The sequence below is a fragment of the Vombatus ursinus genome, unplaced genomic scaffold (genome assembly GCF_900497805.2).
Source record: "Vombatus ursinus unplaced genomic scaffold, bare-nosed wombat genome assembly UNPS02014799.1, whole genome shotgun sequence".
Lineage (NCBI taxonomy): Eukaryota > Metazoa > Chordata > Mammalia > Diprotodontia > Vombatidae > Vombatus > Vombatus ursinus.
The window spans coordinates 25,332,062-25,346,425 of NW_020954577.1; the positions used below are offsets into that span (position 1 = coordinate 25,332,062).

Consider the following 14,364-nt stretch of genomic DNA (forward strand, 5'->3'; position numbering starts at 1 on the left):
CAGCTTCTTTTGTCCCTGGTGATATTCTTCAGAAAAAACTAACCTGGTCATGTAGCTGAGGGAGTGTGTGAAAGGTCCTGGGAGGGAGGTGGCAGTGACAAGATGGCAGTTGCAGTAACATTTAAAGTGGGGAAGAAAGTTCAGAAACCAAAGATAGATCTCAAAGCTCTGGTAGATTTCAGTGAAACAATCTTTTTGCCACCTAAGCCATCAGCTCTGTTGGGTTTGGTATACTAATTCATCTTTCTTAGTCCTAAGTACGATGTTGTGATCTTAAGAAGAGGCCTCAAATGGACTTCAGAATGTTCATTTAGTGTGTTGACCTGTGATGACAGGCCATCGCAATCCAGGGTTTAAATGAAAAAGCTATTTAGCCATGTATTTCATTTTATTGATGAGTTACATTCAGATTAGCTTTGAAATATAAATCCTGTTTTCTTGGTTAATTTTTTTTAAAAGCTTGTTGTTTTCAGAAATAAGGATTAATGGTATTATTAGATTTAGGGTAAATGCTCATAACATGGTATTATTCATGTTTGACAGAAATATACAGATATTTAGGCTTCTTTTCCAACAAAAATGGCCAAATAAACAGTTATTCAATCACGCTATCGTCTGCACATGAAAGTTGGTATTTAGGAAGACAGTGTGAAAAGAAGACAGTTTTAATCATAGCTGTTATAGCCATGTCTTTGCTTCTTAAGAGGCATTCCACTAAGATGTAAAATTCCTTAAGAGAAAATTTCTCCTAGTCTCAATAAAACAAACAAAAAAGTTTTCAGCAAGAACGTTGTCCGTGCTGACAGATTAATAATTTTGACTCTTACTCAAAAAGGTATCAGCAATAAATCGTCTTAGAGCATGGGTGCTTGGTATTTTTTGTGCCAGAGACCTCTTTGATAGTGTGAAGCCTTCTCAGGACCCCTTCTCCAAAGAATGTTTTTAAATGCACAGGATAGGGGCAGCTAGGTGGCGCAGTGGATAGAGCACCGGCCCTGAAGTCAGGAGGACCTGAGTTCAAATACGGCCTCAGACCAAACACTTGACACTTACTAGCTGTGTGACCCTGGGCAAGTCACTTAACCCCAATTGCCAAAAACAAAAAACAAAAAAACAAAAAAAATGCACAGGATAAAGTACATAGGATTACAAAGGAGACTGAGTATCTTGAAATATGGTTCATGTATCTCAGGTTAAGAATCTGGGTCTTAGAGAAAGTAATTTTTTTTTTCTTTCACTGCCATGGACAGACTGGGACTGTAGAGAGGCCATACCATATGTAAGTTTATTTTCAGTTTTCTGCCACAACTGCTGTGGTGATCATTTAATAATAATAATAACAACAACAACAAAAACAACAACAACAGTTAACATTTACATAGCACTTACTATGTCCCAGGCACTGTGCTCAGTGCTTTACAGTTATCTCATTTGATCCTCACACGACAACACTGAGAAGTAGGTACTATTGTTATTCCCAATTCCCAGATGAGGAAACTGAGGCAAATAGAGGTTTAGACTTGCCCAGGATCATATCTAGCTGCCTAATTAATAACTTGTACCCCCATAGAACCCCCTTCCCCCCAATTCCCACATACACACACCCATACATAAATCCATAGAGCCTACAGCTATAGACCCTGCCTTCAAGAGGCTTACTCTAAGTAAATCTATGTTCTATGACAATCCACAGAAAGCCAGAAGGCCACTTACCCAGTTTGCCATTATTTGAAGCAGTTTTAATCTGCCTCTCTTCTGCCACCTGATGGCCGTGAGTATAATTGCAACAGCATAATCAGTGGTAGGAGTGGACATGTGGTCTCTCGATTCCCTTCTACTTATTGGGTCATTTGAAACTCAGTGAGGCTACATCAGTAGAAGCAATGTGTCCAGAATGAGGGAGGGGTCTAGTCCCTTTGCTTTAGTCAGACCACATTAGGAATATAATATCCAGGTCTGTGTCACATTTTAAGAAAGATGTTCAGTAAGCATTTATTAAGTACCTACTGTGTGCCATGCAGTAGGCTATATACTAAGGCTACAGAGAGAAGAACAAAACAGTCCTTGCCCTCATAGAACTTACATTCTATTGAAAAGGCTATAACATGTCCATTGAAAATTAAGTGCAAAAAAAAAATAAATACAAGATGTATATGAAGGGGAAAGCATTAGTTGGGATAGGTTTTCTTGGAGGTTGGGAGGGAACTTGAGTTGATCTTTGAGGGCCAATAGGGATTCTTGGAGGCTGAGAGGAGCAGGAGTGCATTCTAGACCTGGAGGACAAAGGCAGTGGAAAAGCATATGGACAGGAGGCGGACATTTACGTACCAAGGATGACACTTGGACCAGAGAACAGGAGTTGTGAAGGGGAGTGATGTGGGACAGTCCTGGAGAGATCAGCTAGAGCAGAATCTTAGAAGGATCTCGAAGCCAACCAGAACAGTTTGTGTTTATCCTGGAGGCAAGAGGGAGCCATTGGCATTTCTTGAGCAGGGGAGTGACATGGTCGGGCCTGTGCTTCAGGAATATCCATTTTACAGCTGTATGGAGGATGCATTGGAAAGGAGGCTATTAGGAGGCTATTACAGTGTTCTGGGTGAGAAATGATGAGTGCTTGAACTAGACTGGGAGCCACGTAAATTAAGAGAAGGGGACAAATGAGAAATATATTGTGGCAGTGGAATTGACAGGGCTTGCCAGCTGTTTGGGCATTAAAGGAGAAGAAAGAATTGAGAATGATACTTAGATTATAAACTTGGGTGACTGTAAGGATGGTGATACCCTCAGTAGAAACAGGAAAGTTGGGAAGAGGGTAGAGTTGGGGAGCAGAGAGATGGCCAGATGATGAGTTTGGTTCCTGTAGAACCTCCAGTTGGAGATTGGCAGTTGGTGATATAGGGCCAAAGTCCAAGAGATAGCTTGGGGCTGAATATGTAGATTTAGGACTCATCAACAGAGATGTACAGACAGATCTAGAGATTTAGCCTGTAATTCTGAAAAATCTACTTAGCCAGGATTGCTTTTTCTTTTAGTACTGGCTAAGTAAGATTATAATGCACTTTGAAAGCCTCCACTAATATCCTTCTCCAAAATCTTATCATGGTGTGGAAGTAACCTTGAATTTTCAAAGCCTATACTAGTAAAGCTCAGGCTCTAAAAGGTCCTACCCAAATGGAAGGCTTCAAGTATGGTCCCAGCATGGATTGTATGTCCTTTGTCCAAGGACCAGCACAATTAAATGTGGAGAGGCTTATCAGGTTCATTGCAGGATGATGGAATTTTTGCCTAGAGGACTCCTTAAAGACCATTTACCAAGTCATAGAAGAGGCTTGTAGAAAAAGGATCCATACCAGTGAAATCTCAGATCTTTGAATTACTGAAGCCTTATAGCATAATTAATTAGGGTGGAAGATAAAGTATTTTGTCTTTATCATCTGTTCTAGAGTACCTAAGAGTTAGCACCAAATTGCTGCCAAAGAGATTGGGATAGTTTGATTTAAAGGATCAGATGATGAGATTTCTCAGGGGCTGGCGGGGGGATGATGAATGGTAGGAAGAGGGCATGGGCCTCTGAACCTGTAATTATGTTGGTCTGCAAACTTCTCCACCAGCATATATCTGGCAACTTGTCTGTGACTTAGAGTCTATGGGAGTTTCCTGAGCACCAAGAAGTTGAGTGTCTTGTACCAGGCCACAGAGCCATGAAGTAGCAGAGACGGGACTAGAATTCAGGTCTTCTTGACCCTCTGCTCATTACACTATGCTGCTTCTCAAGACCTTGTTACATCAGAAAAAAGTTCCTACTTGTTTGTGAAATATGGAAGATTAGGTATTTTCTTCTTATAAATCTCTGAGATTAGGGTGCTCTTTGTGTCCTTCTGTCTTTTAATTTCTCTGTAGAATATGTGGTTGCTAAATTTTCACTTCAGACAGATGCCCTTTAACTATCTAGATTGTCCCCAAAGTCTTGGTGCAGTTTTAAGCTATTAAGGCTTGAAACTTGGGACATCATAGAGTTACCAAATGACACTGGCAATTTCTCTTTGACTGATTTTGATTTGATTTGATCTCCTTAAAGACAGTAAATTGGGCTTATGTAAAACTCTTTTGAGGAGCTTTACTGAGAAGAATACTTTTTTTTAATAATCTCACTCTTTCTTTTTTGGGGGGGGGGTTGGGCAATGGGGGTTAAGTGACTTGCCCAGGGTCACACAGCTAGTAAGTGTTATGTGTCTGAGGTCGAATTTGAACTCAGGTCCTCCTGAATCCGGGGCCGGTACTCTATCTACTGCACCACCTAGCTGTCCCCCTGAGAGGAATACTTTATGTTTATTTCTTCTTGTAAATGTGCATTTAGATTTCTTTTTTTGGTCCTGCTTGAAGAAATTAAAGCTACATCTATCCATTTTTCTCCCTCCATCTCAGTCATCCAACTTGTCAGCTGAGGCAATACTTGATCTCTGTACATTTACTCCTTTGTAAAATTATGACTTTGGAAACTAATTAGCTCTTTTTTTGTTTTAGGTAACTTTATAAGAATCTCTTGTAGAAATTGTTTATTAAATTTTCACAAATTTTGCCTTTAGCCAGATTTTCCCAGGGTATCCCACCACTCCTTGGATATTCACTCTCTGCTGTGTTCTCATTTGTCTCAAAAGAGTGACTACAACTGCCAGGAATAGGGAGTATCTCCAAAGAAGCATGAACTAAACTAAAGAAACTGAAGATCCTTGTCCTCTGTGACTCCAAGAATTAGGAGAATGCTATAGATATGTTCCTAAAGTCACATAATTCTGCTAAATTATTTATGTTATTTTTCCCTTTTTCCTTCTTTTCCAAAATTTCTAAGCCTATAAACTCATTTCCTAAGATGAGCAAGGTACTGTTTACTAAGCTGCTCCATGTTCTGTCTAGAGAAAATTTTAAATGTTTCTGGCTCGTTCACTTTCAGATGGCCAGTCCTTTCCCTGAGTAGTTTTAGGGAGCAGCAGCTCCTAGCCTGAGAGCACAGCTGTCGAATTTGCTAAATAGCTTCCTCAAGCAATAATGAATCCTGGGATGATCCTCAGGTCCTCATTCTGTGGCTCCTCATTCTGTTTTGTGAATTTTGCAGGCCTTGGTTAATTGGGACCCAGTGGATCACACGGTGCTTGCTAATGAACAGGTAGATGAGAATGGCTGTTCATGGCGTTCAGGGGCAAAAGTGGAACAGAAGTACCTGAAGCAATGGTTTATTAAGACAACTGCTTACGCAAAGGTGAGTGTATCACGGGAGCTTCTAGATCCATGACATTAAGCTATTTGGGCACCATTGGAAAAGGAAGCCAGCAGAAATAAGCAGCCTCGCTTCCTGGCACGTGAATGAGTAAAAACATGGCAGATGAGTTTCAGAAAGGACGCACAATTGTGTAAGAGAGAAAGAGCTGGACTTGGGATCAGGAGACCTGGGTTTGAATACAAGCTTTGAGACTGGACTAGTTGTGTGACTCTGGACAAATCATTAAACCTCTTCCTATTTCAGTTTTCTCATGTGCAATACCAAGATCACAGTATTTCGTTACTCACCTTGCAAGACTGTTGTGGCAAAAGGGCTTTGGATACCTTAAAACACTATAAATTTGACTGCAGTCTGAGCTAGGGCAAAATATCTCCCCGATGACAAAATAGCCCACATAATGTTTATAAGAGGCAGAACTGTAATTATAATTACAATAAGATGAGGAACTGTGAATGATTGCAATTCAGTTCCAATTCATGAAAGAAAACTGGCTGTCATTGTTGACTGTCTCCTGAAGAAGCTCAGTGTGCTGCAGTGGTTAAAAACGACAAAAAACCCAACAAAATGTTCAATGTTACATTAAAAAAATAAAGCAGAAAATATTCTCCTACCTTTATACAAAATCATGATGCCCCTGTTCTGATCACTGCAGCGTAAGAAATATAAAGAAACTAGAGAGTGAGGTCTAGCACAGGGTACAGAAATCATCAGAAATAGAAAGGGTTGCTATCTGTCATGATGGATGAAAAATTAGGGCTCTAAAGGTTGGAAAGGCAAAGAGGAGATAAGCCCAAAGTCCACCACATCATGCCAAAGCATGCATAAAGACTTGGTCATTCAATTCTTGAGCACTAGATTGATGGCACATTCCCTAAAGCTTCAGAAAAGTGCATTTAAGATGAAGGAAGGACCCCTTCACATAGCAGCAACTCATAACCAAGAGATGCCATAGACTGAAAATATAAATAAGCTCAAGAAAGTTTTAAATTCTTGAATAAGAGGGTTAAGAAACTAGAATGCTCTGATGTACATTCCTGATCTTAGAGTTTGACGTGAGGGAGAATATAGCCCTTCATGCCCTTGTCAGAGAATAGGAGAATGGGTTATGGGTTAGATCCATATGAAAGTTAAAGCACAAATGTAAATTGCTTTCAGTAATTAACTAAATTAGTAAATTAAGTCTGTTCTTCTAGAGGCAATATGTCAGACCCACTTGTCAGTGCTGCCCAAAAGTTCTGGCCTCTAGTATTTTTATTTTAAAACAAATGCATTATAGAGACTGTGTTAATGACATTTGGCATGGGGCTGGGAGGAAGATGGTGGGCCCTTCTAAATTAACCTGCCTGGTGCTCCTCTATGATCTATAGGAAAGTGATGGAATAGAGCACCAATAACCCATAAAATTGGAGGAAGCGCCCATAACAACTCAGTAACCAGTGATGCAGCTTTTACCTTCCTTCCCTGGACAGGATGAAGGACCTTAGAAATGGTAACTGATCCTTCTGTTTCTAGGATGCCAGGCTGATGTCGTCAAGTGACTTTCTAATGGTCATTTTTATGAAGATAAATATAATTAGCCCCTTGGTTTTGACATTTATCTGGTTAGAAATGTATTAAGCTAACTACCGGGCATCATTATCTAAATTGTAATCTGCAGCTTCAGCTTTTTAACAGAAATATTTGGTTACCATGGTGACTGGTTTGGTTTTCTCAAAACTCATGCAGATTCATTAAAAAGATTTTCTTTGGAGGTTAGCAGTTTGTTTCGGAATAAATAAATAAATAAATAAAGCTGTGTCTGTCATGCCATGTACAGTGCTGCAAATTCATTCTTCTCAAGTCTTTGCCTTTATGTCCCCCTGCTTCCTTTGGGGACATGTTATAGACACCCCCCCCCCGTTACCTAACATGCTGACTACCAAGCTTTGTGATTATCCTAGCCATCATATTTTCCATCTCTAAGAAATAATTAAAACTGCTTTTAAGATTGGTTCTTCATTAGCTTGGGGTATCACTCATCTTTGGTCTCAGATTGTTGTGTCAGTCTCTCAACACGGAAGGTGCAGAGACTGGGTTGAGGAATTAGAATCTTAGAAACATTATTTTAGAACCAGAAGGTACATTAAGTGTTATCCAGGCTGGCCTCTTCAGTTTACAAATAAGGAAATAAGGGCCACAGAAATAAAATTATTTATTAAATTATTATTATCATACAACTAATTATGGCCCAAGTGGGACTAGGCCCTCGATCTCTCCTCTTCCAGCCCAATGCTCTCTACATTACACTGGGCTGTTTCTTGTTCCAGTTCTGTATGCCAGTGAAGAGCAGGCCAAGGTTTGTATTTAAATCTTGTAAGGTATTTGAGAATAGCTTTGCAAGAATACAGATGATGGTCTTAGCATGAGCATGTCTATTATGTGGAAACTGCTTTTCCTTCAAATATCTCTGAGATTTTCAAGAAGAATGCAGGAAAGTTGTAGAAAACCTTGAAGCAAAAAGAAACTGTATTATTAAACTTGATCTGTATTAGAGGTTTATTTCTCCCATCCCATCTTCCTAGGAATGTTTGTCTGGTGAATTATTAATATATGACTCCAGAATTTATTTCTGTGATGGAGAAAAGTTGCAGTAGGAGTATCTGACGGCATGAATTAGTTTGGCAGAGATGTGTGTGGGAGGTGTTTTGTGGGCAACAGGGCTGAGGTGGTGATAGCAAGACAGATTTTTGGACTTGGTCTACAAAAAGCAAGAGGAGTTCCGAGGATAATAGAATATCTCACGTCCTGACAGAAAGGATGAAAGACAGCTAGACAACTAGACAGGGAGGCAGAGCTGGGGAGAGGGCATTTCTTGTTAAAGCGTCTAAAAGGAAAGAAATTTAAAAAGAAAATAAAATTGCCCTTAAAGTGATGGTAAAAATGTCTGCTGCCTATTCCAATATCCCATCAGATTTCATGGGGTACCAGCCTACCAATGGTTACAGTCTTAAAATACACAAGAGAAGCAAATGCTCTATGGAGTATGCACTCGATAGGGTATGAGTTGGATAAAGGTATGCCCACAAACTAGTTTAGTTCAGCTGACATAAACAACTTTCCCCAAGCTTATTAACTAAATCTTCCAAGTTAAATTGAGCCACCAGGGCTTTTTATCCACTCCTACCAAAGCTACCATGATAGCTTTTGTTTTTCAAATTTCCTCTCTTCTTTTCCCACCTACTAATCCTATTTGATCTGTTTGGAACTTGACTAGGTACCACGCCCCACGACTTTCCCTGTGCTCACCTCCCATTTGTTCATACTCATCGTAAATTCTCAACTTACTAACTCATTTAAAAGAAACAATTTTAAAAAATAGGTATGTTTTACTGTTGTTCTTCTCTTGGAAGCAGCTGTAAGGCAAGGATCATGTATATATTTAATTTTATGCAATCCTTGCAAAGGATCTTTAAATAATAGAGGTGGTAATCCCATCGATTCTAAATTTATACCAATTTGGTAGGAAAGTCAGTGGCTACAAACGTTTTAGCGTGCTTGTCTTTTAAGCCGAGCTTAAACTTGCACTAAGAGTTTTGGGACGTCCTGAGATTGCTGAATTAGCAGTGCTTTTGAAATAGTGTTTTAATACCTTCAAGTACATACAGCAAATACCACTGAGAATGAGCTGATAATTCATTTGGAAGAGTGAGATGGGTAGGGGATGAGCTCACACTTACCTCCTCCCACCCCTTTTGGTGCCCCACTCTTTGCTCTCACATATGAGCTTATTGGAGAAGAAAATGATGTATCCTTGATTGCAGCCAGCTTGTGAAGTAGAGTAGCGGAGGCACGAGCAGGAAGGCACTCCTGGTGCAGCCTTGGATCAAGGGAACTGATCTGAAACATGGGTAGAACCAATCCCAAAGATGCCTAAGAGGTGTCTGTATTGTGAAATAGCCACACATGTCGGGCATCATTTGCAGTCACATTTTGGTTCATTAAAGCATGTAGCTGCCCTTTAGAAATTGTTCCTGCCCATGCCTATATTCTTAACTGCCTCCCTGACTAATGAAGAATGAGCTCGAATAAGGGCACTGCCAGCAAAATGTGATTTGCCAACAGAAGATTAGCTATGAGAATGAGTTGTGGATGATGATAACTTCCACTTTAGGGATGGCAAAACTCTGTATATGTGCCAGTTGCTGTACTAAGCACTGGAGGTACAAATATGGTCAAAGAGAAAGTCAGCCCCTGCCCTCAGGGAGCTTATATTCTAATGAGAGAACACATCAGAGGGAGCTAAAAGAGAAAGTGCCCTCACAGAGGAGTCGGGGAAAGCTCAGAGAGACAGAAGCACAACTGAAGGAGAATGAAGCATGGCGTCAACTGGGCCTGTTCCCCAAAATGGAGGGCCCCAGAAGGAAGTCACTAATGGGAGAAGGAGGCCAGCATGCCAGAGGGATGTTCCAGGGGGAGAAGGCCCCATGTGCTGAGGAAAGATCCAGGGTAACAACCCTGTGTGTGGGACGTAAGAATCCCAAACATTGCTGTCCCTATTCTGTAGATGAGGAAACTGGGCTGTAGGAGTTAATAATTTGCCTGGTGTCACACTACTCATAAGTTTCAGAGCCAGGATTTGAACCCAATTCTTTCCTCATGCCAAATCTATTGCTTTTATGAGAAATTATTGTTATCTTTCATTTTTACATCACCTTCATTTCCTACTTTCCCCATTTGCCCATTCAAACGGCTGCCCCTTGTAACGGAGAATGAAAAAGAGAGGATAAAAGCATTTGAATGAAGCTCTCTGACACTCTGGGTGTGGAGAAGATGAGCCATTAGGAAGGATGGTGAAGGCTGCAGCTCCAGGAGAATGCCGTGAGAGTTTGGTAAATGAGGCTTTAAAACCGGAGAGGGCCTTGCCACCCACCCACCAGCACAGCAGGCTGGAAAGTGTTGTCTCCAATAGGCTTTTGAGTAGGCCGCAATGTGTCTGCCCCCTTCCACAACTGAGGTGGCATGTTCCAGGACACGTCTGATTGAAAAGAATGGGGGCTGATCCTGTAGCAACAATGAGAAACAGCAGACGGACAGACCGAGCTCGATGGGGGTAACCCTGAGATGCCGAAAAAATCAGGACAAGTTCCCCTCCTCTTTGGAAGGTGGATCAGCAGAAGGACAGAGACACTCACTCGGGGAAGGAAGTGTGGAGGAATTGAGATCTGTTTCAGGGGAAGGAGCACCCACCTGGTGAGCTCAGGAGCCCACTAAATGAAAGTGGGTGTGCACATAAATTAGATTTCAGGCACAGAGAACAGCCGCTAAGAAACTCTAATGAGCTGTCAGCTTCTCTGTGGGGCATCAAAGTAAATCGTTTAAATCCTGGATAATCCTTGCTTGGGATTGAACCATGATAATGCTTGTTTTTAGACAGTGCCAGTACTCTTTTTTCCCTGGCAGCCCAATAGCTCTCTAGCCATTATCTCCTTTTAATCCCCACTGCATCCCTCTGAGGTCAGTCCAGGGAAGGCAGCATTAACCCCGTTTTATAGATTTTAAAGGTTATCAGGTGAGTGAGTGCAGAGCTGTTGTGGGCTCAGACTTCCTCGTGCTCTGTGCAACATCCTCAGGCCTCTCTCTGGCTCAGGTTGAATGCACCAAAGAGCCTTCTTGTCCTCTTCCAGAAATTCTTGAGCTCTGCCTCTCCCCTCCACTGGAAATACAATGCTTTTTAACCTGCTTTTTAACTGTAACTTCAGAGTAATCTTGAGAGTCGTAGGATCATAGACTTAAAACTGGTAGAGACCTCAGAAATTTTCTCCTCCAGCTCCTCCAAGGTGCAAATTCAATTCATTGCTATTACTTTCTGAACATAGCTCATCAGTTGTTAAATCCTGAAATTTCTTGTACAATCTCCCTCATCTTTGTGTCTTTTCTCATCAGTCAGTAAACATTTATTAAGTGCCCACTATGCTAGCTCCCTAACTAGCTTATGCTGAACTATCCTGTACTTCTTTATTTTGTTCTCTTTATTTTTATTCTGCCTATGCTCATATATTCACTTGTCTCTCCTGTTAGATTGGAAGTGTCTTGAGTAGGGATTGTTTCATTCATTCTGTTTCTCTTCCCCAGTACTTAGTACCACAGCCTGGAACAAAGTAGGTGCTTAATAAGCACTTGCTGATGGATGTAACTTTCCTGATGGGGGGATATAGGCAGAAAACACTAACATGGGTAGGGTGCCACTCCCAGGTGTCTCTGGTATGAACAGCAGGCCAGGCTATCAGGCTGACCCTGGAATACCACTACACAGCTGCGCCCTGAGAAGAGAGAGAAAGCAGCCCTGGCTGACTTATAATCCCTACGGGCCAGGAAGTCAGGAGACCGACGGTGACTTTATTTTCTGCACAGGAATTTCCCAGGCTATGGAGTGGTATTAAATACCTGGGCCAATGCCATAGAAATATTTGAGGATGAAGAAACAAGATGTGAAAGTTTTTTTGAAGTAAAAGAATATATAAAAACAAACTCTCCTACCTCCACCCCCAGTGAGGCCTGTATTGTGTAAACAATGAATTTTTCTCTTTTTTCTCTGGAAACAAATAAGAGCAAAGACTTCAAAGCACAAATTGAGGGAAATTGATAAATTACCTGGGATAGCACTTGTCATACTTTGATAAGAAAATAATACTTAATAATGTGGCATTTTAGAATTTCACCATCAGGGCAACAAACAGAACTGTCTAAGCTCCATCATCACCATCATCATAGCAGCCAGAATGATGTAGCACTTTAGGGTTTGCAAAGCACTTTGCATGTGTGAGATGGGGATTATTATTATCCCTGTTTTACAGATGAAGAAACTGAGGTTAGAAGGGTCACATAGCTCGGAAGCCTCAGAGGCAGGATTCACACTCAAGTTTCCTGACTCCCAAGTCCAACACTTTCCCCACGTGCCACTCAGTTGCCTCATCAGTTTTCTCCTCAGTGCTACCTTGGACAAACATTTAACACTTTGTGTGATGTTACAGGCCCCCTTATTTATGTCTGTGGTGGGGCTGTGTACTCTTATAAAATCATAGAGTTTGGGGGGAGGGAGAGGGATGGGAGGGAGAAAAAAAATTAGAACTCAAAATCTTATAAAAGTGAATGTTGAGAACTATCTTTACATGTAACTGGGAAAAATGAAATAATATTAAGTGGAGGGAGTGGGGGAGAATGTCAAGGGAATCAATGAAAAAAATATGAAGAAACATTGCCGAGCAATACCAGATCTTAAACTGTACTACAAATCATCAACACAGTTTTGTACTGGATAAGAAATAGTGATTGATCAATGAAACAGATTAGATACAAATGAGCACACCAACCTAATGTTTGATAAACCCTAAGATCCCAGCTATTAGGGCAAAGCTCACTATTTGACAAAAAAGCTAAGATAACTGGAAAGTAGACTGGCGGAAACTGGGCATAGACCAATTTCTCACACGACGTACAATGATAAGCTCAAAATGGACACATGATTTAGACACGGATGGCCATATCATTTACAAAATAATAGAATATGGGAAAAAATTACTTGGCAGTTCTATGAATAGGGAAAGAAATAATGACCAAAACAATAGATATAGAAGTTCACAGGAGGAAAAATGTACAATTTTGATTCTATAAAGTTGAAAAGTTTTTACACAAACTAAACCAATATAGCTAAAATCAGAAGAAAGCCAATAAACTGGTGGGGGTGGGGTGGGGTGGACTTTGCAGCAAGTTTCTTTGATAAAAGTCTTATTTCACAAATATATAGGGAACTGAGCCAAATTTATAAGATTAAGAGCCTTTCTAGAGTTGATGAACATTCATGGCATATGAGCAGACAGATTTCAGAGGAAGAAATCAAAACTATCCACAGTCAGGAGAAAAATGCTGTAAACCACTAATTTAAAAATGTAAATTAAAAAATACTGAGATGTTGCTTCATAGGCTTTAGTTAGCTAAGATGACAGAAAAAGGAAAATGACCAATACTAGAGGAGGTATAAGAAAGTATGTGCACTAATACACTGTTGGTGGAGCTAGGAATGAGTCCAGCCATTCAGGAAAGCATTTTGGAACTGTGCCCAAAAAGCTATTGAACTGTGCATATCCTTTGACCTAGCAAAACCGCTACTACATCTATACCCCAAAGAGTTCAAAGAAGTTTTAGAACTGATAACAACTAGAGGGAATTCATTGGCTCACAGAATTCTGGTCTTGAAACAATCTTAATCCTCACAGTGTCCCTGTCCTGTCCTGTCCTGTCTTACAAATAAAGTGAGGACCAGAGAAGTTAGGGTTCGAATGAAATCACCAAATCATAAAATGATAGATCCAGAAAAGATCCTAAGGGCCACTCCCCTCTCTTCCTCCTCCCATTTTACAGATCAGGTAACTGAGGCCCAGAAAAGCCACGTGACTGGTTCAGGATCATCCAGCTAGTTAGTTGATGGTGAAACAGGAACAGCAGCCCAGGTTTCCTGAGTCAGTGTTCTTTCCAGTACATCAGAAACCTCTTGCCTGCCATTGAGGGCTGGTTTCATAGCAACTAGGGGTCATACTTATCAAGTGTTTCTGAGAAATGAGTGCAAATATAGTAAGTCTGGAGGAAAAAATTGTATAAATGGCAGAAAAAGCAAAGGGCAATGATGGAAAAGAATTGACTCTAATTGACTTGCCAGTCTGATCTTTTCTGAACTGACTCGTAAGCTCCTCAGAGGAAGAGAGGACTTTGCCTTTATCTTAGTTACAAATCATCACCCTGATTGTGCCAAGTTTAGGAACATCTGGTCACTATGTGGACAGTGGGTGAGTATTAATTGATCATGGGAGGTCAGAGTCATGTTTCCTTGAGTAAGGGCTGGCTATTAGGCTTTTTAAAGGAGTATCATGGATGATTTTTATACTTTTTGTAGGATAAGTGCCCTTTTAATATTTAGAATGATGATTTCACATTCTGCTTTTCACTCCCTATTCCTATTTGGATTAGAATTCCGTGTTGGTTAAATGTAGTTTAGATAGCTTTCTTGCCCAGAGTGCCATAGCTATTGTAACTCAAGACAACTCTGGAAAAAA

At 40.6% G+C, this 14,364-nt stretch overlaps 1 protein-coding gene across 3 annotated transcripts in view; it reads left to right on the forward strand.

Annotated features, from left to right (window-relative positions):
* The window catches only part of LARS2 (leucyl-tRNA synthetase 2, mitochondrial), a 166,141-nt gene that overhangs the window by 68,095 nt on the left and 83,682 nt on the right, over positions 1–14,364 (forward strand). For all 3 annotated transcript variants that reach the window (XM_027872489.1, XM_027872488.1, XM_027872490.1), the window contains one exon: positions 5,114–5,257. In XM_027872489.1, the coding sequence (XP_027728290.1) occupies positions 5,114–5,257 (144 nt within the window). The remainder of the gene's footprint in view (positions 1–5,113; positions 5,258–14,364) is intronic.